At 41.1% G+C, this 27,161-nt stretch overlaps 1 protein-coding gene across 1 annotated transcript in view; it reads left to right on the top strand.

Moving 5' to 3' along the window:
- The window catches only part of MCTP1 (multiple C2 and transmembrane domain containing 1), a 257,037-nt gene that overhangs the window by 177,078 nt on the left and 52,798 nt on the right, over positions 1–27,161 (top strand). The window contains exon 16 of the mRNA XM_086770666.1: positions 26,867–26,986. Coding sequence (XP_086626792.1) covers positions 26,867–26,986 — 120 coding nt within the window. The remainder of the gene's footprint in view (positions 1–26,866; positions 26,987–27,161) is intronic.

Raw genomic sequence — 27,161 nt, 5'->3', positions numbered from 1 at the left:
AAAAATTAGTTACAGCCTTACCATTAACCATCTGGTTTGCTATATCTGGAGGATATAGCAAAAATACAGGTTTCCCAAAAGTGAACGTACATATTTTGCCTTAACCAACAGTCTACACAGTGGATGGTTATGGTGAAGGCTACTCAGATCTTTTTCTACAGTCTGTTTTTTTTCCTTCCTCACAGTGGATGTCGCAGAGCCTTACTGTTCCACTTTCCTGAAGAATATGATGTCAAAAAGCTTAAATAGCATTTCCCTTTCATTGGCTGATTCTTGACTGTCAGCATTTGATAGGAAGAAATCGTATTAGTTGTTTGAAACCTTTGTCCTGTACGGGTAAGAAAACTTAGACCTTGCAAATGGTGTATTGGTGCAAGTCAGTCAAGTATTTTATTCCATCAAAGTTCGTTTTTACGACTGTGTGTGTGTTTTGTGTGTTTGCTACCTCACATTCTGATTAGACAGCTAATGTGCAAACTACTTTCTTCATATTCTTTCTCTTTTTTCTTTTTTTTTTTTTTAAATAGAAAAAATTCCAGTCCAGTTGTAGGAGTTTGATCTTGCTGATTAGCGAAGTTGAAGTTAAGAGCCTAATGTGGTTTCTAATCATCTGGCAGCTGTCATTACTGAGTGACAACGTCGTTAATCCCCCTGACATCCACCCCCGCTCCTCTCTTCGCCCCAAAGCAGGGGCAGCCACCTCCAGGCACTGTCCCAGCTGAAGCTGGGAGTGGGGAGCGCGTATCTGACCCCGGGATCTGAACCTGGGAATCTCCGGTTAGTACGCTTCATTGCCTCCGGATCACTGCGCTCGCCCTTCTGCTCCTTTCCTTGCAGTGTCTAATGCGCCTAATTTAAATTAAATTATTTTAATTGAATCGTTCAACTGTTCCTCGCAGTGCGACATAGTGAACAATGGTAGCTGGCGGTTTTTTAAATCGGGTGTCTCGACTTGATCGGGCCGAAGTTAGCCTTCCGGCGGAGGCAGAGCCAAAGGTGTGTGTGAAAGAGGACAATCACAAAATAAACGTGAATGGAGAGCCATGGCGGGGTTTTTACAAACATCGGTGTCATTCCTGCTGGCGTGCTTCTCTGAACGTTGTGCCACGAGCACCGGGTTCACCATTTGCAGGGAAGGGAAGAGGCTGAGCGGGGAGTTTGTGATTTCTGGGTGGGAATGAAGCTCAGGGTGACTTATCTCCCCATTTCTGCAGTCCCGTCGTTTGCCAGGCAGCACGTGTAGTCAGCTCTCTGCTGCGTCATCGGCCGCGGTTTCTCGCAGGTAACCCCCCGAAGGCTAATGAGACTGCAGTGTGGTACTCTGAGGCTGGTATTTATTTCATTTTCTGCAGATACCTGTTCTTTTTCTCATTTCTTCTATTAAAAACCTGAAATATTCCCCTCCCCCAAGCCGTAAAGAGCAAAGTAAACCCAAAACCCTGAGGGTTTCTGATGCAGCAGAACTGCTATAAAACAGGCTGTGCTCCGAAATGTGGTCATAGACTAATTAAATCCTGTGGTCTGCCTGGCAGTGGCGAATACGACAGTTCTTTGAGGCCACGTTCAGGTCCAGGTGCTAGGACCAGCACCCCATGCACCTCGGAAATCCAGGACTGTCCGCTTCCTCTGAGCTGGATCTCCTCTCAGCTGGCCTCTGGTTTTTAGAACTGATAGTGGAATATAAAATATAAATGGGTTAAAAAATGACAGATTGTTTCAGGGGGTGTTTGCAGTGTTCATCTTTCTGATAGTTGCATTTTTTTAAGTTAATGTAGTTTAAAAATCATTTTAAGTTTCCCAACACGATGGGAAGAAATGAGATATTGGATTCGCAAACAAAAGCTTTATTGGTTTATGACAAGCAATCCATCTTTTTGCATTAGTGCAGCGTTCTACCCCAGATTATTTTTCATAATTGATAATTCGTGAGTCATATATTTGTTATCTATTCTTTTATGGGTTTCTAAATAGTGAATGATGTCAAAGGTCATTGAGCTTTCATAAAGGAAATGCTTTTTATTTTATTTTTTAAGTTTTGATTGGTGTTCTGAAGAACTGTGAGTGTTTCAGGGAAAAGTACAAAGAGGAAAAAAAAAGTGATAGCAGTATTCGTGGTAGGAATTCCTGCAACATAACATTACAGCAGTTCAAAGAAGGAATGGATGTTAGGACACACGTGAAGTGCTAGAGCAGGGTAAAACTGTTTAACTAGAATTATTTTACATTAGAAGTCAGTTACGATTTATCTAATAGTGGTTAAGTTTTAAAAGTTGGAAATGTATGTATTGCATATGCATGCAGCAAAATTAAGAATGATCTTTGCATATCAGTGATCCATTTTGGTTTTTTTTTCCCTTATCAGAAATAATTTTACAGTAATCAACAAGCCATTGTTGTCCTTCTACTGTAAAACTAGGGGAGGTTGTAGACGTGTGCCTTCCCCACTTTTGGGAATAGTCTAGTATCAGTTGTGGATTAAGAAAATCTAACTACGGGATAAATCACTCTCTTTGCATCTAAAATATTAGAAGGCACCAAATCAGGTTATCTGTTTATACATTAGTTTGTCACAGGCAAGTAATTAATAAAAAGATGTGGGCATATGATTTAAAATTTAGTTAGCTTAATGAGAAAGCTAGTAGGAACTTCTCTCTTTGCTAATGTTTCTCTAGCAACCCCTGAACATTGCCACTGACTGTGCTCACAGGTCTTTCCAATGCAATTAAAAATCGGGAGAACTGAATAAAATATGAATAAGTTCAATCAGTGGGAAAGGCAACTTAAAATAATTTACAGACAACTATATAGGAGGCATAAAGTATTTTAAAATTAATTAAACATTAATTTCAGAGTGAAGTTGTTAGGAATATACTGTTACAGCTTGTGTGGTTCTCTCTTCAACATTCATTTAAATGTCCTCTGAACAGTTTAATTATGGTGAGACATTTCTATTAAAAAAAATGATTCAGGATTATCTTCTTAATTAAAATAGAATTGAGCTCATTTAATTGTGGTGTAATTATATTATTATATGTAGAAAGTCATTAAAATAATGTAAACCATTTTTTTCTCAATTTCTAAAAATAAGAAAAAATAGCTGATAGTTTTTGTATAACTATTCTTGAAATTTCATCTGAAAATCATGAATAATTGAGTATTTTGCAAGATAATTTGAATCTCAAATCAGTAAGAATATTACTAGGATATTTTGTCCTTAAGAGATATTTTAGTTGCCTTAGAAGAAAGCAAAAGTTATGTGTCATTGCTGAATACTTTTTGTTCTGTAGCATACATCAATACTGCCGACTCTTCTCAGAGTTTTGGGGTTTTTTAACCAAAGCTCATGTTGTGTTTGGTTTTTTTTCCCCTTTTTAATACTATTTCTAGCCAAGCTGGAATTGGTTAATTAATGTGTCCTCACTATTTCAGAGAAGTGCATTTTAATCTAGATGTTCTATTCAAGTGAGGCTGTAAAATAAAGCATTTTTTCAGCTCATCAGATTCTTAATTTTGAATGTCATCGTTGTTTGATACAAATAAAAATATATCTTGACGTTTACTGCCTGAAAGATATTCAGGATTTGGAGAAATGGGCACAAAAAGGACCCATTTTAAAATTTCCCTTTTTATAACATTGCAGTGATTTTAAAATATGTCTAATTGCACTTGTGACAGGGTGTTGTCCTTTCATCACTATGCATATAAAAATACAGCCTTTAAGTAGAAAAGTGCTAAATTCTACATCCAGAAGGAAAAATATTCTCAGTTATTACTGTTACGTAATATAAAATGCGTTTAATAATATTTATCTTTTTTTTTCCCTGTTTTTATACTACTTGTGAAACTGTTCTCCCCTCCAAAAAAAATAAATAAAGAAAGGACATTAGACTTTTTTCTAAAGCCAGAACGTGCTACTTCAGAGCTGCACGGCTTGCCTGGATCTTAGCCGATGACAAATGCAAGAGGACGCTGCTGCTGTTATCATCTGCTGGTCGTACGCAGCGGTGTCTGCGGGGTGGCGGGCGCTCCGCGGGGACCCGTGTTCTGAAAAGTTAACAAACTGAGCCTGAGCTGTTAAATTCCTATCATTAAGTTCAATTCGCATCAGTCGGGCGTGCCCCAGGAGTAAATTTGGAGATGTGCATAAGTATTTGCTATATCTGATCTGCTTGGGGAAGGGGTGAGTGTGAAAAGGACACAGGGAAGAAAAAGCAATTAGACTGATGAAGCTTCCCAAGCATCTCTTCATTGTCTCGTAAATACTGGGAATTCTGTGGTGTTGAGGCTGTTGTACGTAATTCTCAATACAGTTGGAGTATATTGAATGAAGGATTGGTCATAGAAGAGATACAGGGTAGAAATACGTTTGATACGGCACGCATACTTCCTGCCTAGCAACTTCATGTATTTACAGGACCAGGCACTAATTCTGATCTTTCACTAGTTATGGCCACAATTACTTGTCAACAAAAATATGCCTGAAATATGTGTGTCAGAAGGGTGTAAAGGCTTTTTTTTTTTTTTTTGTGGCAGTGGAAAGTTAGCCTATTTTTCATGATAGTGGCAATGATTTAAATACAGAAAAACATAAAAATATTGGCGCTATTGTAAGGTTTGGGGTTAAATTGGGTTAACCAAAAATCGTTGGGATTATGGATTTTTAACAATTGCTGCAAAACATATGTTCTTTAGCCTGAAATTAAGAGGGATTTAGTTTAGTGGTGATGCTGGTTCTGTCCTATTTCCCCATGGAAACAGTGGTTTTTTCCCATCTCCCCGATGCCGTTCTCCGCTCCAGCCGGTAGGTAGCACCCTTGCCTCACACACGAAGTCGCTGCCTTTTCTGAGGAGCGATTGCTATTTAGGTCGGGAAGTCTTTACTTCTGCAGACCTCTAAATGCAGCTAGGACTATTTGCATAATTTCCAGACTTGGATGACAATCTGTGATCTTAAAACAGTAGCCTAAAGAGTACGCATTAGGTTGTTTGGCCTTGTGACTCACTCCTCTCTGAAGACATGGCCTTTTTTTTTCTGTGGGACGGGTGGAGGAAGGCAAAACAGATCACTCTCATGAGGAACCTCAGAGGTACAATATTCTCTCGTAATTACTTGTTTTAACATACTGTCCATCGAGTATTAATACATGACCGTAATTTTCTTCTCCGTTCCACAAAAGACGTTACGCTTGTGCTCTCTTTTAGCCGCGGGGTAAGGTAAACCTCACGATTACAAACAAACTCTGTTCATCCTGCCCACCCAGGGCTTCATCCAACACTTTTTTGAGTCAGGAACTGTCCCTGGAGATGCTGGCTGCTTGCTTGATGGTGACCAAGTCCCATCGGAGCCGCTGCCGTGCAGGGTCGGGCCGTCCCGGGAGCGTGTCGACCACCGGCGGTGCGGGGAGGTGACGGCTACCGGTGCTGCTGTTCCTTGCTTCTTCAACTTGCAAAATACGCAACAGCAAAAAATGTAATATAGGCATTATTTTTAAATCCAGTGCTCTTCAGATAGAAAATTGTTCTGCAAATTATCTTTAGAGCTTAATTTTTTTTTTTTGCCTCAGTATATGCTTCCTTTTCCAGAATGCAGCGATAGCATACCGTCTCTTGAAAAGACAGTTTATTTTCCTTCAGAGTTGCCCTTCTGTCACTTAATGCAGAATATCTCTGCTTTTCTTATTTTTACCCTGAGAGGTCATAGCAAAGAAGATCTGGTTATCGCCCATCCCCATGATTGCAGTACACTGAATAAAACTGTTGACATTTACTCTGTTTTGCTAAGATTTGTTTAATTTTACTGAGATTCAGTAGCAGGGTTTGAAAAAAAAATAATAATACAAAGCTGTTGTTATTGTACAAGTTAATGATTTTGTCCGAGTGCTGGACCAGGGAAGGAAACCCTGGACATCTGAGAGAGCCTCCCGCGAACAAACTGTTTTAATTGCATTGTCTGGGTGCTGGTTGTGTATTAGAAAAAGCCAAGTGCGATGCAGGTGGGAGGGAACTAACCTTTGACTCACTGTAGCAGCAGAAAAAGATCCGGACTATCAGCATGGGAGTTTCCAGCCTTTCCCTTTCTTGCTGGAATAGAAGGCATTTTTTTTGTGGAGGAGAGAGGCGCAGATCGAGTTCCCACACACGCCGAGCCGCTCTTTGTCTGGGTTTTTTTTTTTTTTTCTTTTTTTTTTTGTAAAATGCAAACCTCCTAATCTTTCAGATTGTTACAGGAACACGAGCACTACAAAAACTGAGAAGAGAGTATTTTTTACAGCTTGTTTGGCCCAGGCAGGTGCCGCATGGTTAACAAGAAAAGCTGACTTGTTTTTGAAGGCCCTGCTTCGATTTGTCGTGACAGTGGCCAAGTTAGAAAGACATCTGCTGCTCACGGCAAATGCTCATATCGCAACTCGTTAGACAAGGGAGTCGTTTTTCAGCCTGGGGGTCCCTGAGAAAGCAGGACGCCAGGCCGGAGGACCCCATCGTGGCTGACTTCTGTCAGCACGGAGCGTATACTCACATAGACGGGAGGAGGAAAAAATCAGTGTGAGGGAAGGAGGCTTCTCCATCTCTACATGGAAAAAATAATCTTGTTTTAATTGCATTTTATTTTTTAACTCTTCTGCTACATCCTCACAGTAATGCAGGTCTTCATGTCAGTTATTTATATTTATATTTATATTTATATTTATATTATTTATATTTATATTTATATTTATATTTATATTTATATTTATATTTATATTTATATTTATATTTATATTTATATTTATATTTATTTATGTGCAGGTCGTACATAGGGATCAATTTGTGTTGGGGTCTGTGGCAGAAAGATGTCAGAGAAGTACGCTTATATACCTAAACTTAAAAGAAGATCTCAAGTGAGGGTATAAAACAATGACTCGTGATAAATTCATACTAAGACTGCTGTAGTGCAATTTGGGATTTTTTAACCTGTTTTCTCTTTCTGCCTTTTTAAAAGTGAACTAATTATTTTTTAAGAATTATTCAGAATATAAATACTACATAGCACCATTACAGTGATGTAAAACTTGCATTTCTCAGATAATCATGAACGGTCTCTTAAGAAGAATAGGCATTTTTAATGTTTGGAGTCATTTAAAATTTACCTGGTAAATCTATTTTAAGATGTTCTGTCCTATGATGACATTCAAGCAATTAGATCAAACTCTTTTTCAGTAAAGGGCAGGTTCGGTCCATGAGAATGTGTTTACCTGAAATATTCCTTCTCCTGGGGAAGAATATCTTCTATTATCAGGAAGGTCCACGGAGCGAAGAACCAGTGATTTGTCACTGTCAAGACACAAGATCAAATTTTCAAAGGAAAAAACTGGAATGCAATCACAAGCTTTCACAAAACAGACACTGAGTATTGTGGTCCTACTTTTAATGTGTTTTTCTTTTTGAAATCTGACATGGATAAACATTATTGAAGTATTGTTTTAGGGGATTACTGGTATTACTTTGTTGTTTGATGTGAAAAACCCGCAGCCGGATTTTGTTCTCGTTAGGCTACTGTTGCATCAGGTTTTAGCTGTGCTGGCTTCCCCACTTGCTTACATCCCTTTTTAATCAAGTTTCAGGTATTTGTTGCTGAGGCCGCTTTGCTGGGGCAGACTGGTGGTGACATCGTTCTTTTAGGGGAGAAGGGATGACGTGTTTTGGCAAGGGCACTTTCATTCAGTGTAGGTCAGTACTGACAGGATCCAGAATTCACCGCTTTCTGGATTTCCAACATCAAGAGGGCTGTGACTGGGTCTCCACAGCCATGGGCGTTTCTGTCATTTGCATTAGGAAACCTCACGGTTCTTAGAAGTTACTACAAGTTGATCCATGAAAGACCTTTCTTACGCCACTCTTACCCCATTTACCTGTGATCTGCCATGTGTGTGCAGAAGTTACCGTCCCATCCTAGAAATGCCAAGATGCAATCCACCCCAAAAAGTCTTCAAATTATTATTTTTTTTTTTCTGACTGAATTCTTCATGATGGAATCAATAGACCTTGCGTTCCTGTTTTTATAATCTTTTGCCATTTACTTACTGAACTTTTCACAAACTTGAAGTTTTCAAAAGAAAACCAGTCCACAATACTACCATGTTGTGGCTTGTCCTTCTGCTTACAGACCAGAGCAATCGTTTTACTCTGAAACAAAGTGTGTTAATTTCTGCCATCGTTCAATGAGTTTGCTACCCAACTTTCCTATTTGTATCAGTAAAACATCGACCTGCAGACACAGAAATAACCCCACCCTTTCGGTAACTGAAGGATAATAATGGTTACTGATACTGTAATTAGCAGAACACCCTTTCCAAAATAGCTTTTTGTAGCCAGACTTTGCTTCCCTTTATACACATCATGTGAAACATCCTCCTGCTATTTCTTTTCTACTGGGAAGATCCAATGGTCCTTCCAGGAAAAAGTTCAGTTGAGTTTTTCCTCCTACTGGGGTGAAAATTAACGGTTCCCCTTCATCCAGGTTACCCATAACAGACTCTCGTTTTCTCCTCACGTTGTTAGCTCTGACTGACCAAATCTCAAGGCATCATTCATTCTATTGCCCGTGTTCTTTTCTCAGACAGTTTATGTATGGTGAAGGAACAGCTTTTCTGAGAAAAGAAAATGTCAATAGTTGTTAGGAACTACGTAAAGAAAGAGATGAAGTGAACGACAGTGATTGTCCCAAATACGAGCACAGGAGATCAACATTTGGTCCCTGCCTGGCCTTGGACAATCATTTCCGCTCAAATTTCGATGGAATAAATTTGCTGGACTGAACCGTAATGGCTTGAGTTTCCCACTGGTTGCTGTTAGACCTGCAGAGGCTTAGCAAATAGAAAGCAACAGTCACCTCGCTGTCGTAAATGATGCGGTAAGGGTTTTAGAAAACAGGGCCAGTGCAGTAGGAAAAGCACATTGCTCAGGCGCTACCCAAACACGAACTCCCTTGCCTCAGCTGAGGTTTAGCTGGGTGCTGGTTGTTCACAACCGTCTGGAAACAGTCCCTGTTCCGAAGCAGAAGTTGCACAGTTAAGGCCCGGCACCCTGGGTGGTACCTGGTACCTGCAGAGAGAGCTTCGCAACTTCTGATGAATAATTACGATAGAGAGCTTATAGTTTACCCAGTGCTTTCCAAAAATTACAGCTCTGGTTGTATACTTTAAGGTCTCATCTTACTGAACTCTGAAATTTGACATTTTGGATGCAGGGAATTAATTTTCCATTTCAGAGTTGTGTACCTATGTTGGAAGAGACCCTGTTTCGTTCAGGAGGATTGTCGGTGTTTAGATTTGTTCCACATTCTCATATGGTAGGTGGTCTTATTCCCCTCTGTCTTTACCGCAAATGCACGTGGTACTACAGCGTTTGCTGGGCTCTCACCCCTGAAGTCGGCCCAGACTCCTTGTCCATGCAAGACGCCAGTCCCGGTACCAGATCCCGAGCGCGCTGTTGCTGATCCAGAAGGAGATGCCCGGCCGTCACTGGCTCCAGCTGTAGCCCAGCCTCTGTAGAGTGCTATCGGCCCGAGCAATGTGATGCGCGGAGGTCAAGCCCAGCTGAGCGGGCCCCAAAAGTGCTGTAGATGCCACCTCAGTTTTCCTTGGATACTTGTATGACCCCTCCTTATTTCCTTGGCTTACATTCTTGCTTTAAACCTTTTGTGGGTGGGTAAGCAATCTTCAGTTGTTTTTTGTTTTTTTTCAGTCCTATCTATTTTTTTACTCTTCAGTAATATTGTGAACTGTTCAGGGAATAACTACAGTTAAGTTAGCAAGCCAAACTGCATTAGATCTTTGGATTAATTTAAGTTACTATTTAAGAGTAGTAAAGGTGCTTAAATAAGATTTTCAAATAAGTGTAGCTGTGACCATTTGGAGATGTGCTTTCCTGTCCTACTTCTGATATGACATTACGTTATTTTTCTTGTGTATATGTGCTAAATGTAGAAGTTATGAAACGGCATCACACTTTCATAACAAGAAAAACTGAGGAGAGGATTGGGTTGGGGAAAGAGAGAAGGAAAGGAAAGATAATTACTTCATTTTCTCATGCTAGGTGGTTTCAGGCCAAGTTGTTTTCACGTATTAATTATGTAGTTTTTTCAAATAAAACCACATGCAATGTAATACTTACCTGTTTTCTACCTGAATTTTAAGTCACAACAATTTCTACCTCAGCAGCCAGAATTGTTGTTAAAAGACACACTCTATTAACACAAGTTTACCTGTAAAATAAAAAAAAAAACAAACCATGGTTGTAACTTGGAGGTGAGGAGGTTAGTGTTGACTTTGTCAAAAGCAGCATTAAAACCGCGAAGGGGACCGTACCTTTTGGCAATGTATTACAAAGGAAGCGCCAACATCTCTACGTTTTCTTGTTATTCAGTAGAAAGCTGAGCCGTCAAGTGAATCTGAGCCTGTTTATTTCACAGCTACTTTAATTTTACCTTATTTTTCCTCTCTCTTTTGAAAGTTTAAATAGACCCTTTCTTTCCATGTCTATTTAAGCAATGCAAGACCTAAATCAATCCTAAGTGGCAACCACTTCTCGCAGTGCGGTGTGTGGCTGTCTGTTAATTAGCTGAAATAGATTATCCCCTGGTGTGCGGCGGAGTGTTTGTGGTAACTTTTCGTGTGCCTAGTTTGTGCTGGATTTCGTGTTTATTTTCATGTACTGAGGGAAATTCTCAGTATGTCTTCAAATTACCTCCTTGGGGGTGTTTTTCCCTGAGTTAATCCTGACAGACTCTCCCTGCCCGTTGTCGAGAACAGGAGAACGCGGCGCGTGCAGGAACCTCTGCGCTCGGGGCTGTATGCAAATTTAATGCCCGGCTCATTTCTGTTTCTCTTACATGGATGACAGACATTTTAACAATAACTTCCGCATGTCCCCGTGGAAATCCCGTTGTGTTACTGTATGTGTATGAGCGCTTACGTGCGTTGGCTTTGCGTACGTGTTTGGATAGGATACCGGGAACACCGATACCCCTACATATGTTTTGTGCCCTTTTTGTGTGTTTACGTGTAGATAAAGTGTACATGAGGAAGCTCGTGTCAGAAATGCAGCCGTCAAACCGCTCTTTATCAGAGATGTGGCTACATCCCGGGGAGACTTACCAGATGCTGAAAAATAGATAGCATGGAAAATGCCATAAACAAGAAATTGACACTGAAAATAATTCTGCAGCATTTGGGGGTTTCGTGGCTTCGTGCGGCAGCGAGAAGCAAGAGCATAGGAAATAAGGTTTTGTTTTCTGGTGTTTGAAGCGGGTGCAGTCAGAGCAAATGATATTCCAGCGACTGCAGATAGAGCTTTCTCCAGGTATGTCACAATCTTCCTGACTGAGACGAATTCTCACCGGTGCTGTGGGTCTTGGAAGAGCTGGGAGTAGCTGAAGAGCTACCAACTTATTTTCTCCTGCGTTTTAAAGGCAGTAACTGCAGTGTGGGCGCTTAGACACCGACATTTATGTAGAGGTGCTGAAATAATAAATGGCGTGACTGGCAAGCGCACGGCACAGCGTACCTGTGGTCCCTCTCCTTCCCTGGAGTGCGCTTTACTGCCCACACACGTGCCTCTTCCTGAAAGGAGTTAGAAGTGGAGAGGGTGTGTCCTTGTCCCAAACTGGAGGTGGGACACGTACCTGTTCCTTGATCTCCATGAAACCAGCATCCACTTATGCTGGCTTGTACGTTTAGATTTAGGTAGCACGAAAGTCACTCTTCAGAAGAATTTTGAAACAGCAATTCCAGATATATGGAGAGAATTTTAAAAGAGATTTTAAGAAAGAAAATTCACACAGACAGTAAATTGTATTTTTTCTTTAGATGAGAAATTTTTTTCTCTGGAATTCCTGGTCTGCCTGTATGTCTAAATCTTTTCTCTTCTCTGTTAGTCATCGTTCACGTTGGATTTTAGGGCTTTAAAAGCCATCGTTATTGCCATACTATTTTTTTACTTCAGTATACTATTAGAAAACTTATTCTGCTTTTTTTTTTTCTGCTTGAGGTGGGAATGGCAATTTCATGGCAGTGGTGCACAGAAGAAAAACAAAAAGCACCCACCTACTAAAGTATTCAGTGATTGCCATCGCAGCTCGAGAAGTTCTGTAAGACTAACAGTAGTGTATTCAAGTATAAAAATACACTGCAGAATTAATTCAACCAATTGTCTTTATTCTTAGAAACAAAATTGTTATTCATATGGGGAGATATAGCTAAACCTGTGTGTAGACATAGTTGCAAAATATGTGTGTAGAGATGTGGCTTTCTCTGCCTTTTGACACTACCTGCTCTGAAAATTAAAGAAAATTGGGGGAAAATTAAAGAAAGTGTCCTATAATTGAAGTTAATTCAACATAACGTGTTATACCTCATCAATTTTAATGTTGTTCCACGAATAATGAATGCTATGTAGTACTACTGAACAGTGTGTAACAAAAGGACAGGAGGGAAAGAAGTGATGTAGTTATCTGAAGGGGTTTTGGCACTGCTTTTATTTTTATAAGTGCACAGGTCAGTTGTTAGTTTTAAAATACAAGGAGTACATACAACTTTCCCAGGCATCTGTTGCTTCCACGCGGTTTTATACTTTTTGGTGTTATTTTCCTTTTTACTTCATTATTATGCCCTCCATTCTTTCAGACGGCGTTTCTTCTGTTGCTTTCTTTACCGTTTATCGTGCTGTGTGATAACCTGCTGCACCACTTCTTCTCAAAAAGTGATTCGTAGTCGTTTTCCGTAGCAAGGGCTTCCCAGTTACGAATCCCCATTAAACAGCGCATGTTTAAAAGTTTGATGATAAGGATGCATGGTAGTTTGGAAGAAAATGGGATAAGTTAGGATGTCCTATCATTTCAGAAGCCTGGGAAGCTGCACCCTAGGCAGTACAGGTTCTATACCTTGCTGACAACTCTCTGTTGTTAAATTGTCCACGTTTCCTCAGTGTAGAAAATGTCATTGCCCAAGGCTTTGATATAACATGTTGGATGACATATAGAAGTATCTAAAGAATTATGTAAAAGTGTTCTGGACAGTAATTAAATAGAGTTTTAAGAAACTCAGGTAGTTTATGGACGATTTTACTTATGTGCTGCAAGATGGAAGGGCATCCAGCTGGATGTGCACTGAGGTTTGTCGCCTGTAGTGTGATAAAAAGCCTGTAATGTTCAGAGAAGACGGTAAAATACCGATTGTGTGTCACTTAATTTGGAATTTTATCTGTATTTACCCATATCTGTAAAGTCTTGATGATTTCATACAAGGTTCCAAAACTAACTACCGACTAGTTAACTGTAGGGGCAGCATCAAAACAAAGCCACCGTAACTTTTTAGTACTGTCTTTTCTGTATGTCTCATTTCTTAACTGTGCAAAGATGTGAATGATCAAATGAGGCACCAAGCAATGACACCTCATCCCATCGACGATATTACTACATGATGCCTGTGGCCCAAAGGACCTATGTAAAAGGTGTAAAAATGGAATTAAAAATGTGTGGAGGAAAGAAAGATTACCGTGCTATGTAAATATAGAGTTATGTCTGCGTGTGCGTACGTATAAAATGGTGTACGCATGCAATTGTATTTATCTCTTTATTTGGAGCTCATTCATTTTTATTTCTGGTTGGTACCTGTTATTTTTGGTGCCATGGCAGGTTATCTTCTGGCTATGGTGATATCCACCTCACCAGTTCTTCCAAAGAAAAGGAACTGTGGAGTCAGACACCACTATGTCTTTACTAGTTGAATTCCACTAAGGGTTTCGAAGACCCAAGGAGAAGTTTCGTGCGTTTAAGACGTGAAGAGAGGCTGTAAGAAGGGACTCCAGGTAGTTTGTTCTATTTTGGGCAAACTGTGCAGCTGTGAAACCGTTAATGAGGAAGACAGCTTTTCTGATTATCTTGGATCTCCACAGAGGCTTTTTCCAATAACTCAGATCCTCTTCTGGTTATACACCCCCGTTCCTTCTTTCTGCCTGGCATTTACTGTCGGTTATTTCAGCAGTGCCGGCTGCGGATCAGATCTGTATGTAATCTCCTCTGTTGCCTTTGACTTTGTCCGTCGTCACATTCTAGGGTTGAAACTTCTCATTAAGCCAATGTAGTAATGTAGCTTTTTTGTTTCTGAAATAGAAAAATTGTATGTTCATGCTCACCTTAAAATATTTGCAGCCGTTTTGAGGATGTGTTCCTGTACTTCTAAACTTAGGAGGACCTCCTGAAAAGGGGTCAAGTTCTGACCTTGGTGGTTTTCTACCTGTGCACTGATGAATGTTGGGCACTTTTGAAAGCTTTCCTGCCTGTGTGCTGTGCAAAATACGTTAGATGTGTTCCTCTGGCTACCATCTTCTCCTGTTCACCGCTTTCCCCTGCCAGCAGCCTTGGTGCTCCATCCTGAAGAACCAAGAGTGGCAAATGGTCCTCTGGAGCCAGCACAGGGGAAAGACACATGCAGGAATCAAGAGCTAGAAAATCCTCTGTGTTTTCTTTCTCCTCTCCAGGGAAGATGAAGGACTAGGGATCCTGATTTGAAACCAGGACTTTTTGGGTGGGAAGGAGGAAGGAAGCAGAAAGGCATCCCAGTAGAGAGGATGGGAAAGGGGACAAGGTAGGGTCCTGCTGAGCATCGTGGTAGTCTGGGAAGAGAGGCGAGAACAGAAGAAATTGAGGAGAGCGCGGTTAGTGCAGTGAGACCCATTAGTGGAGGGTGAGCCAGCTTCCTTCCCGTGGGAGTTAGGTGAAGATAGAATAGGCAGAAAATAAGGGGAGGACGTCAGTCAGAGCTGGTCTGGTGAGAGTGAGCAGTAGAAGGGTAGAGGCATCTGTGCTTGCTGGCGTACACTTTGCTTGGGAACAGGTGGCTGGATTCCTAAGTCTTGCAAATAGCTTTGATGACCATCAGCAAAACATTTAGCCCACTGCTGTGAAGACAGCAGCCAGGCACTGCTGTTATGCAGTGTCACCTCGAGTGATAAACACTGAGCCCTGGCTCTGAAGAAGCTCACAAACCATCAGTCATCTTCAACGTGGCAGGTCAACTCCACAGCACCTTGCAGGATTTTCAAAATCTCAGCTGAAACAACCCCTGCCTTCCTCTCCCTGATGTCAGCAAAGGGTTAGGTGGAAGTCAGGTCCGGGGGAGTTCGGGAAGGAGGAGTGACATTGGAAGGAAGGTCCCATCAAACCTCGAGTCCGCTCTCTTGTATGTTAATAAAAGTATAAGGTCAGTAATTACACTATATAGACTTCTTCAGCTATGAGAATCACAAGGTCAGGTCTCCATCTTGGCTTTCCAAGATCATCGTTATTTTGGCTTTCTAGCAATGCAGAAGTGAGTAGGGAAAGATTACCCACAAGTGTGTAAATCTACTAAACATTAGTGATTTTGTGTTTGGAGAAGAAAATATACTCTTTTTGCCCTAGGGATAACTTCCTGTGTTTCAAAGACCCTTTATGATTAATAAATGCATTAGAATGTCTATAAAATTGACAAAAAAACCCAACCTTTTAGAATGGGAAGTGCTAGGCTGCTTAATACGGAGAGCTTCTGTAACACCAGATTCAGCTTTTTGGTTTGACTGAAAAATTCTGAGCCTTGAGGAGGCTGTTGAGGTCTAGAAGCTCCAAAAACTCCGAGTTTTGAGTTCCGATCACTTAAATTTGTGAAATGTCTAATTCCAGAGTCTGGTCCTTTCAGGGAGAATACTCTTCTCCTTGGTATGTGTACCACATCCAAACACACAGCCCCCAAAAGAATCTGTCCTTGTTTTGACACTGGTGCTCTCATTTCTGCATTATTTTTCAAAAAAAAAGTTGGGAATGTAGCAATGGCTATTAGGAATGATGATGCACTGTTCTGTAGATAGCAATAAAACACTCCGCATTCCGCTATTCACCTTTTAAGGATGCGGTGTGAAATGAGCATCTATAAAATGTGCTGTTCTTCCCTGGTCAACAAACGTTATTGATGATGCTGCTGGTTCCATAAATGGTTTTTTTTTAGAGCTGTGGAACATTTCAATGTTAAAGTGCGGCTAAAGATGTTGGAGTGGCAGACGTCTAAGTAAATGAAGTGTAATGTTGCTGAAACAATGAACTACGAAAAAGTGAGGTAAATTCTGTGAAACAGCATATGTTTATAGTGCACGACCACGTACAGCGTGGAGAGACATGATTGTAAACGGGGAGACAGCTTGGGTTGCAGCATCCTCTGGCTGGAAAAAGTAACTGTAAAAACAATAGAAAAGTTGCCAGGACACACCTCTCTGCAAAATATGATTTAATGTGGTTTGTGGAGACACAAAGATAATTATATTTATTACAGAAAGACAATGGGAAGGACATGTTTGTTTTTTAAAAGCATGAAAATATACATTTCCCTGCAGAGGCATTACCTCAACAAAAGCAGCAGGAAACAGTTTTCCGCTTAGGATCATAAGAAATAAAATCTTGGTTTGATGAATTGGTTTGTCTTGACAAATTACATTGCAGATTATAGATTAAAAATTTTATTTCTCGATATATCTGGCAACAGTGAACCTTAAAAATCAGATTAAAAATCTCAAAAGTTTTTGTAGGCTGTTTACTTACAGTTAGTGGTGTGCTTTTCCTTTGTTTTGGATGGGTTGTGCCCTGTCCAGCTTACTGGTGTCCGTAGAGCTTGCTGCCACTGCTGTGAACTTCTGAATGCTGTCCTCCTCTACTTCTCCTTCAGCCTTCACCTCGCTTCTGTTTTTGCAGCACCTTGTATGAGTGGTTACTTGACTCTAGGGAGAATGTAAGGGTTTTTTTCTGTAGTTTCTTAACAAAAAGAACTCAGTTTTGTTTTGCAAGTCTGCCTTTGACCTTCGTTTTCCTTGTGCAGGACCTCTGATTTCTCTGAAATGTCGGTTTTGCGCATGTCCTTGTTGAGTGGGGCAGTCGTGTGGGTACTGAGAGAAAGTTGTCACCAGATGGAAAATGCATCAGCCATCGTTAGGTGTGAGTAGCATATTCCTTCAGCAGGTGTCTGACTCCGTTTCTCGTACAACCCCCAGCAGGTCAGGAGGATGCGCCTGCAGGACGTGCTGCATGAATGCAGTGCCACTCCTCAAAGGCAGACCAAAGAAGTTTAGCAAAGGCACAAAGAAGTAAACTCAACCGAAAACTGAGTGGTGATACAGTAGTAACTATCTTTTAGTTTTTTCTTTAAATCGTTTTTATTTATTAATTCATGACTGATTCTACCAAATGGTGAAGGGATCGTTAATAGCCATCTTTCCACTCCTCTGTGCTGCACTTTGCCATAAAAAGAGTCAAACTGAAAATGTGCAAGATGATACCTTACATTTCATGAACTGCATTCTAACTACTGTCGTATTTATCTCACTGAAATATTTTGAGTTTGTACTGCTTACACTAATAGCAGAAGTCATTGTTTTATTTATAGTGCTGCTTTTTAAATTTTACCTAGAAGGATGTGAACATCCTCTGGCTTTCTTGGGATCTGTTGTAGTTTACCAGAGAAAACTGCCAGCTCAGAATGAAATTGGAGAATTTTATTTTGCATTTTTTTTTAAAGAAAGCATTGCAGAATATAATTACAGCTGTCTTACCAGGGAACTAAAAATACTTGCTTGTCTCAGTGGCCTCAGCCCGGGGATGGTCTTACAGCTACAGAATTTTCATTTTTCAAACACCTGAGCTGCCTTCCTGTCCTCTCTAAATTGGTATTCTCTGCTGACTTCTCATTTCTACAACCTACAATCTTACTCTGCACTAGAAAGTTTAGGGGCTTGGTAAATACTGAAGGAAAATACATACCTTGGTTGCTAACATGTAGGTATCTCTGACATCTAAATAGCTTTAAACAGATCATTCGGGGCGGAGGAAGGGAACACTACATGATGCCCATAGGGAAAGGGTAGAACACTGTAAAGAAGGAAGAAGTCAGTAAGACCAGCCCTGGATAAATATTTGAATTGCAAATAGAAACAGGCACACGTTGCTAGAGATGCTGCATATAACTGCAAATTTTTAGAACTGAAGTGTGGAGGGGAAGTCTTGAGATCAGCGAAGGAGAAAATTAGAAAATTACAAGACAGACAGCGAGATGAAGTTACAAATTGTGGTAAGGTAGCGGAAATGTATTATTATTCATTAATATTTATTAACAAAGAAGTATGCTAAAAGGTAGACATTTTCTTACATTACGTGGATAACTTGCAGGTTAGGCCATGTGTATTTAAGAAAGGCTGGTCAGTGAAAGACAAACAAAGGCGGCTTGATGAGGAGCTGCAAGATATGGTTTAGTAGCTGTGGCACCAATGGTAGTGGGAAAACAGTTGGACTAGATGATCTTATAGGTCCCATCCAACCATGTGATTCTATGATTCTATGAAATCCTAGGCTTGTATTTATTTTTGTCTTACGGTTATAACCATCTAGTACTCCAGACATCATAGAACTACAAAATTAAGCAGGTCATCAATCACAGGTGTGAAAATCAACCTGGAGAGCTCATTAAGTTTGACTGATGGTCCTGAAAAGTTAAAATAAGCCAAGATTAGACCAAGTTAGTTGATATCAAATGATAGCTGATCGTAAGTGGCGCCTTCTAAAATTGCTCCTAATACATGAAAAAGGTTTTAAAGAAAACGCTAGGGAAAATTGAGTGTCCGCATGTGTTACTGCTCTAATGAATGGATGTTCTCGTCCTTTTGAAAAGCGGCAGCCATGCCGCTTGGTGATTCTTCTGTCATCCTTGGTGCCTCTATGTTTTCTTCAACAAAAACCCCAAAACCCTAAAATGTATCCAAATATTTTTAAGAACAGACTTAAAAACAGAAGTAAGTAAGTGACTTACTTTTCTTTGGAAAAAGTAGATCAACAAGTCTTTTGTTTTCCAATATGTGGGTGAAGGTCACTATTTCTACACTATTAAACTTTCTATAGTGTTTTCTTAATATGCTGAATGATTTTATTTCATTTGCAAAAATGAGTGCAGGGTATGGGAGCAAATGAAGGAGACGTTAATCTGATGCGATGTGGGATGTAGATGAAAACATGGCTTTTGGAACATCTTCCATACAGATGTCTGAGGAGTACACATTTCATTCAGACTACAGTGGACGTCCAGTGAAGTGATTCTCAGTAAGCTAAGGAAGATACTCAATATTTTTTCCCTATACTCAGCTTAATAACTTTTGACAGACAATTTAACTTTACAGTCTTCAGGAATTTGGGAGGAACAGGAGGCAGGTTCAAGCCCGTCAGCCCCTGCTCAGTAGCTCAAGCTGTAGGAACGGAAGGGGCCAATCCCTTACACATAAATAGCTGTAGTTATCTTGCATGATCCATCTTGTGATTTTTACACTTCTCACAAAGTCAACACTTTAGATTTTTCTCCTGAAGTGACACGTACATTTACACTTTCAACAGTCCCACCCTCATAGCAGTACAATTGTAACGGAGGAGAAATCTGCCAGATTCCAAATTTTTGTGTAAAAGGAACATAAACATAGATCTGTGACGTAGATCTGTGTGTGCAAAAAAAAAGTAAATAATTACATTAAATGTACTTTTTAGAAATATTTTTCATTGTATGAGACTTCAAACAGAAATGGCATGTGTGGTTCTGTAACTGTTAGCTAATTTTCAAGGATTTTTAAAATTGTGAAGGATGGGTTTGATTTCCTGGGTGGGAAGAGATACGTGTAATGGAGACAGACCGAAAGTGCATCTTTTTAAGAAACCCAAAGTAAAACTGGACACCTGGAATTACGAAATGGCTTGCATCTTACAGTGCATGACTACCCTCTCAGTAGAACTGTGCTGAAAAGAACAGGTCAGCCTTAGAGTTATATATTAAACCAAAGCAAAATCAATCTGGGGACAGGCAATAAAAGCACTTTTTTACTTCAGAAATAATTAATATGTAGAATAGTCTTCTAGGTAATGTCACTGAAACAGAGGCGTGGGTCATTCAGTCAACAGTTGGGTATTGTTCCGAAAATGCGGTATTACAACGGGACGGAGGTTCGATGAACCTAAGAGCCCCGTCCTCAGAAATGCCTTTGATCTCCTGTATCCTAGTTGGGCAGTTGTTACTTGATGCCAGGTGTTACTGCTCATAGGGAAAAACTATCAATTGTCTTAGTTCGTCTGCGTTTCAGCATTCTGAGAGAACTGCAGGCTGAGTTGAAGCGGGCTGAGAATGGCAAGAGGCTGTGTGTGTAGGAATCGCCTCAATGAACCGTGTTTTGCCCTTCTTATTTTAACCTGGATGCTAACCGCGCCGCTGTGATAGTGCGACTCAGAAACTCTTCAGTGAGGGGAAAAACATGACCCAAGAGATTCCACATCTTGCAAGTGTTTGTGGGGGGCCAGGGGTTGTCATTTGTATTTCCACCTAACTTTTGCTCTGTGAAACTGGTTACGGTGATATGAATTTTATATCCGTAATTCACGTGCTGTTTAAAATGACGCTGCATTTGTGCTGTGAGGTTGTTGTCCTTGGAATTGTCGGCTTTCTCAAAGCAGAGCCACTTCTGGAAAATGAAACATCATCTAAGAGTTGTAAGGAAGAAAGCAAACAAAAGTTAAGTGAAAATTTTCAAACTTTTGACTGGAATGTTTTATTGGTGCTGACAGTCTTGTAAAGACTCAAGTAGCTTATGTGATGGTGTGATTGGACAATATAGCGTGAAGGTTGTTCAGATGAAATGACTGTCTGGCTGTAGATGTGTTTCAGAAACAAGCTGGGTGGGCTGAAGTACATCAAGTGAGTCACATCTAATTGTCAGACTTGTTTCTTTAATAACTAGTGGTGCACCAGGCTTCGAGGAAAGAAGTGAGATGAAATAGAACCGTGGGTTTGCTGTACAGGTTATCAACATGGAAAAACCACCACCAGAAACGTCCTTCCTAGTAAGAATTTTTTTTTTTTTTTTTTGACAAAAGTGTTCTTCTAGTTAAGGGGCTCAGGTGCTCTAACGAGAGCTACCATTGCTCTGTCCATGCACTAAAAGTCTCACTGAGACCACATTTAAAGTACTACTTCATCCAGTCTGTTAAGATCTTATTATTATTTATCATGCAAGTATCTATGTTTTCTTTTTCTACATGTAACAAATACAAAGAATGAGAGTAAAAATCTAAATTGCAGTGAACTGGGTTGTTCTAATTCCAGCAAAGAGAGAGAAGATGCAGGAAGTCCTGTAAGTTTGTTTCTCAGTTAAAGGAAAAGTTCTTGGAGGCTCAAAAATGCTAATTATTCAGCATTTCTCAGACTAGCAAGACCTCAGGCATTTAGAAAAGAAAACGTACGCTAATCCAAGGTTGCCCTGGATATCTGTCAAAATAATGCAGACAGGAACAATATGATTTTTTTTCTGTTTTTTTTTTACACAGTCCATGCTTTTGCTATTTTCAAGTTGACTTTTGCCTATTTAAAGAAGTGGAGTAACAGGTAATGTGTTTTAGACTCAAATCTTTCAGACTGCACCTTCTCCTGGCACTCAGGTAATTGAAACTGAATTTGCAAGACTGCTGAAAAAAAACAGTTAGAGGATGCTTTAAAATACGTTCAAAAGGCGCATTTCTTCCAGACTTACCTGAATGAGGGCACTGCCTTTGAAATGGATTCCCGTGACTGTTTACATTAACACTCGTGTGTCTGAGGTCTGATACAGCTGAAATAAATACTTCCTTTTTAACTTTTTCGATAGAAGTGTCATACAAGATGAGAGGAGCAGTCATTGCCAGAGGTAACCGACTAATTTTATAATGGAAGAACCTACAGAGTCTCCAAGGCACAACAAAAACTGGTTTTGAGTGTTTCTTAGTGTAAACACTATGCAGGATTTTACTGGAGCCTGTCGTGATTTGGCCCAGGTCACCACGTAGTTGCTCGCTCTCCCTCCCCAGTGGGATGGGGGAGAGAATTGGGAAGAACGGGAAACCCATGGGCTGAGATGAAAACGATTTAGAACAGCAAAGGGAAATTACAATAATAACAATATAAGGATATCAAGATACACAAGATGAACAACACACGATTTCTCACCAGCCGATGTCCCAGTGACTGACACAGCCCGTCCCGAGCAGCCATCACAGAAACGACACTGAGCAGCAAGCAAAGGAGAGAGAGAGGAAGAGGGCAAGGTGCCCCCATCCCGCCAACCCCCACTGGTGTACCGAGCGTGAGCTTTATGGCTTGGAGTACTCTGGCCAGTTTGGGTGAGCTGTTCTGGCCGTATCCTTTCCAGCTTCCTGCGCCTGTACGTCAGCCAGGCCTGGAAAGCCTGACAGTGTCCTTGGGCTTTTTAGCAACAACTCTTAACATCAGTGTGTTTGTCAATGTTCTTCACATCCCAAATCCACAATGCCGCTACTGAAAGGAAAATTAAGTCCATCCCTGACAAAACCAGGACAGAGCCGTAAAACCTGGAGTACCTAGTCTGTACCAGGCAGATATGTGGGTTACCCTTCATTCTTTCTGGTCTTCTGAGAACACAGAGCCTTAGGAAATACAATTGTCCTTTTAAGCCTAAGGGGCAATTGGATGGTCTTGTCATTAGCGTGCAGTGTTTGGAGGTGCGGACACTGGCTGCTGGTCATTGTGCCAAAAGGCCATGCAGCCGGCTTTTGCGTTTATGGGGTAATCGGGAGCTGGGTGATGCATACAATGCAAGGATGTAGGTAATAAGTAAATGAGACTGTGAGGAACTTGTTTGAAAACGGTCAGAGAAAGCCACAACTTGAAGCGGAGGCTGCTGTATGAGTGGCGTGCCCTGCGTGACGCGACAGTGGTGGGAATGGCCAGTGTAGATCTCAGAGGCTGTTGGGTCAGCCTGGGCAGCTAGCCCGTGGAGACTGTTCGCTGGCAGTCAAAACAGAAGCAAAAGGCAAAATAAAAAGACCTGGGAAGCGCGGGGGTTAATACTGTGGAGGCTGTGGGTGCAAACAGGGTTCTTTTAAAAATTAAATGAAGTTGGGTGGAGGTAGATATGAAGAAATCTGAAATAATTGTTCTGTAGAATATGGCCTTTCCATGCAGGCAGAAATCTTTTTCTTCACTTCTATCTGAAGAGAGAGTCAAACAGAGAATCTCGTCTCTTAATTAGAAAGAAAAATACTCATCAAACACATCTCGTCACTGGAAAGCTAATGATCCACAGCTGCTAGTCTGAAAGGGCAGGCTTTTTTTTCTGAACAGTAGGAAGTGTTAATCATTTTGGATGAGATTTCTTTTTAAAATATACTGTAGTTTGCAAGAGAATAGGATATTCAATATTCTAACTTAAATTATTTTTTGAAGTGTTGTACACCAGGGATGGTGTCGTGTGTCTCCCTGAATGATCGTTTAATGCCGGTGTCTCTCACAAAGGGTATCAACTGATGTGGTGTTGTAAATGGCCAGTTCACGCCTGTGACCCTGAAAATCTTGATCTCATGGGGGAGAAGAAAAAAAGTCCTCCCTTACAGTCTTCTGTGTAGGAAATGGCAGCTATATTAAACTGTAACCTTTGAGACTCCCACTCCTCCCTTAAAATAGTTGGCTTGTTTCAGTAGTGATGAAGATCCTTTTTTTAGACGGAGCCAGTGCCATTATTTCCTTGGAAGAGATCGTACCACATACAGTCCGTGTTCCGCTGGATGCGGTAGAGGCATGGGCAACTCCCAGAACTGTCCTTGTAGTCTTGTTCCTTAGCTTTCCTGGAATATTTTTTCTCTGCTATACTTGTTTAATGCATGGATACGTAGGTTTTCCTTCGCTTCATGCATGAAGTGACGTGAAGGTTTCTGCGTATCGCTTCGTTCTTCCCTCTCCCCACAGCTACCAGTCGCTTTCTGCCTAAGAACTGGGTCCCTGGATCTTCTTGCTGTTCTGCACCAGATCTGGGGGTTGCTTAAATTTACGTAAAAGTTTGTTTACTACTGGGAGTCTGCTTGTTTTCTCCCACGTACATTTTGTGAGGGCATTTCTCTTCTGTGAAAAACAGTGAGGCCACTTTGCTTGCGGCACCATCGCTGCGCTGGTCCGGCACATCTCCTTTGTGTTGCAGATACAGAGTCCCTGCTTTCCTAGTGCCTGGCTGAGAACAGTGCCTGAGAGCAGGGACTGGTTAAAATTCAGCCAGACTTGATGGAAATTAAGCTGGCAGGTCAGCAAGGTGCAGGAGATGGCAGATGTAATATCTACATTTTTGAAAGATGCGTCTGTAGAAGTTGTAAAGAGGTAATTTTCTAATATAATATTCTAATGGCCTACAGAGTACAGTGCTGTAAGGAATTAATACTCCTAAGGATCATTTGGTACTTGGGAGCCTCAAGTGAGGAGTGTTTGGATGGGAACTCAGGGATGTTCAGGAGAACAGGCTGCACGATGACTGCTCCTCAGTCTCCAGTCACATCTGTATCTCCTGAGACTGTCTAGGTTGCTGTCTTCTTTTAGCTGGAGTCGGGGATTGTTTGGTTATTACTTAATATCATAGAATCTTTAAGGTTGGAAGAGGCCTCCAAGACCATTAAGTCCAACCACCAGCCCAACACCACCATGCCCACTAAACCGTGTCCTGCAGTGCCACCTCTACACGCTCTTTGAGCACCTCCAGGGATGGTGACTCCACCACTGCCCTGGGCAGCCTGGTCCAGTGCCCGACCACTCTGTCAGTGAAGAAGTGTTTCCTGATATCCACCCTAAACCTCCCCTGCTGCACCTTGAGGCCCTTTCCTCTCATCCTATCACAGGTTATTTGGGAGAAGGGACCAACACCCACCTCCCTACATCCTCCTGCCAGGCAGTTGTACAGAGCGATGAGGTCTCCCCTCAGCCTCCTCCTCTCCAGACTGAACAACCCCAGCTCCCTCAGCCGCTCCTCATCAGACTGGTGCTCAGACCCCTCACCAGCTTCGTTGCCCTTCTCTGGACGCGCTCCAGCCCCTCAACGTCCTTCTTGTGCTGAGGGGCCCAACACTGCACACAGCACGCGAGGTGCGGCCTCACCGGTGCCGAGCACAGGGGCACCATCACTGCCCTGGGCCTGCTGGCCACGCTGCTCCTGACACCAGCCAGGATGCTGCTGGCCCTCTTGGCCACCTGGGCACACTGCTGGCTCCTGTTCAGCTGGCTGCTTGATTTTCTCTCTGTCATTCCAATCAAAGTTTAGATGGGACCACAGGAAATACAGTATGCATTGCTGTTTCTCGGCAGGTGATCTCTGGTATCAGCTGTTCTGATGGCTGGGTGCTGTTTGTTGACTTCCAGAGCTCCTCTCGTCGTCCATCTGTTAACTCAGGGCATTCCTGGGGTTAAAGGATCCAAGGGTTTTTTTCTTTTCTTTTGAGATGTGAATTCTGTGGTAAGCTGGCTATATCAAATTTACCACATCAAATCCCCATAGATCTTGCTCGCAGAAAGGTGGTTAGCAAGCTCATGGAAGAATTCTCAAATTCAGTGAGCAGTTGTTTGCTTCTTATTCATTATCATTGCTAACAGATTTCCTTTTAAACTAAACAAACAGAGTTTTCTTTCAAATTAAATATTAGCTGTTAGAAGTGCCGATATCCTCTTATGTATGTCACACACAGTGCTCTTTCAGTTCTTTCGGTATTTATCGTGCTTGTCTTGCTATCTCACGGGGCTTCCATGGCACTCAGTGACAGAAAGCAGGGAGGTGAGGTAAGTTAGCTGATCTTGAGACAGCAGATTACTTAAAATACAGATTTTTTTTTCTTTTATGTGGGAGCTTGTATTTGATAAGAGCATTTTGTTTTAACTCTAAACAAAAATCCAGGAGAAAACTATTAAAATCCCTGTTTTTTTTCTTACTGGGATATGGACACATCTTGGTGACTAGTTTGGGAAAGTGAACCTCTTTGTAGTTCAGCTGGGTATTGGCATTGCTTTACATTTGCTAGTTCTGCGACGCACCGCTGGCGTTCGTTTTAGTAGGCAGCAAAACCACAGGTATTCAAAAGCTTAACTATTTGGGTGAAAAAGGCTTAGCAAGATTGCTGGCTGTATATCCAGCTGTGGCACCTAGTGTGTTCTGCTATAATATTTTCATTTTTCTTTTTTGTCATGTTAGAAGAAAACAAATGCAAGTTACAGCTAGAGCTGGCTAAAATAAAGGGGAATTTGTTCACAGGGTTTAAAATGGTTTTAGTTTGACCCCATCTGAGTCCAAGTATTTTTAGTTCTTTCCTGCAAACCAATAACTTTGTACCAGCTCCAGCCGGTACACTCGAGGTGTTTTAAGGAAACACTTCAACAAATTAGAGGAGTTTTCAAAGGGGTGGACTTCGGCTTCTCAGCATTCCTTGGAATCCCTTCTTGTACGTTTCCGTGGTCAGCACTGTTTTACCATGCTTTCATTAAAATAGTTGTTCGTTTTTGCCTTTTAGTGTGATTTTTTGGGCTAGTTTTCTATGCCAAATATTTTTTTCAGATTTAGTTGTGATGTTCACGACTTCTACTTCTTTGTGTGACGTTACTGACCAAGTGCTTTCCTCTAAATAGCAAATTAATTTCTATTCCTGAAACTAAGTAACCTTTTATTTCTTACATTGTGATCTTAATTTTATGCAGTTTTTCATTATTTTGTCCACATACGCATTAGTTTACAAGAGAACAACTAATACTCCTCTTTCTTAGACTACACTGTTTTCCTTTTTCAAGAATTAAGGTGCGAAGCAGTGAAAAGTGTAGCAGCTGTTTCATGCAGGTAAGCGGCCAGTCAGCAAAATGTTTAAACAACTTAAGAGGTGGATTTCTTTAGAATTGTTTTAATTCGTTGGTTTTAACCATGCACCAGAGTTTAATGTAATGCTGATTTGAATCACTTTTCTTCCTGCTCTGTCTTCCAGCTTTTCCTTTTTGTGGTCTGGAACTTTGAGCTCTACATGATACCACTGGCTTTGTTGTTGCTGCTGGCGTGGAACTACTTCTTGATCATATCGGGGAAAGATAACAGGCAACATGATATGGTGAGTCTTCTCTACTCCTTTTCTTTTTTCAGCTAGATAAAATTTTGTAACTGAGCTTAAATATGACATCTTGTTGAAAATGCCTCGGTTCGCAATGCTCAGTGGACAAATTTTCCCACCTGCAATGTAATTTTTCTCCAGCTGTCCAATAAATGTGTCTGGTTTTGTTGAAAAC

This window comes from Chlamydotis macqueenii, chromosome Z, assembly GCF_036417535.1.
Source record: "Chlamydotis macqueenii isolate bChlMac1 chromosome Z, bChlMac1.mat, whole genome shotgun sequence".
Taxonomy (NCBI): domain Eukaryota; kingdom Metazoa; phylum Chordata; class Aves; order Otidiformes; family Otididae; genus Chlamydotis; species Chlamydotis macqueenii.
This window is presented reverse-complemented; position numbering and strand designations above follow the sequence as displayed.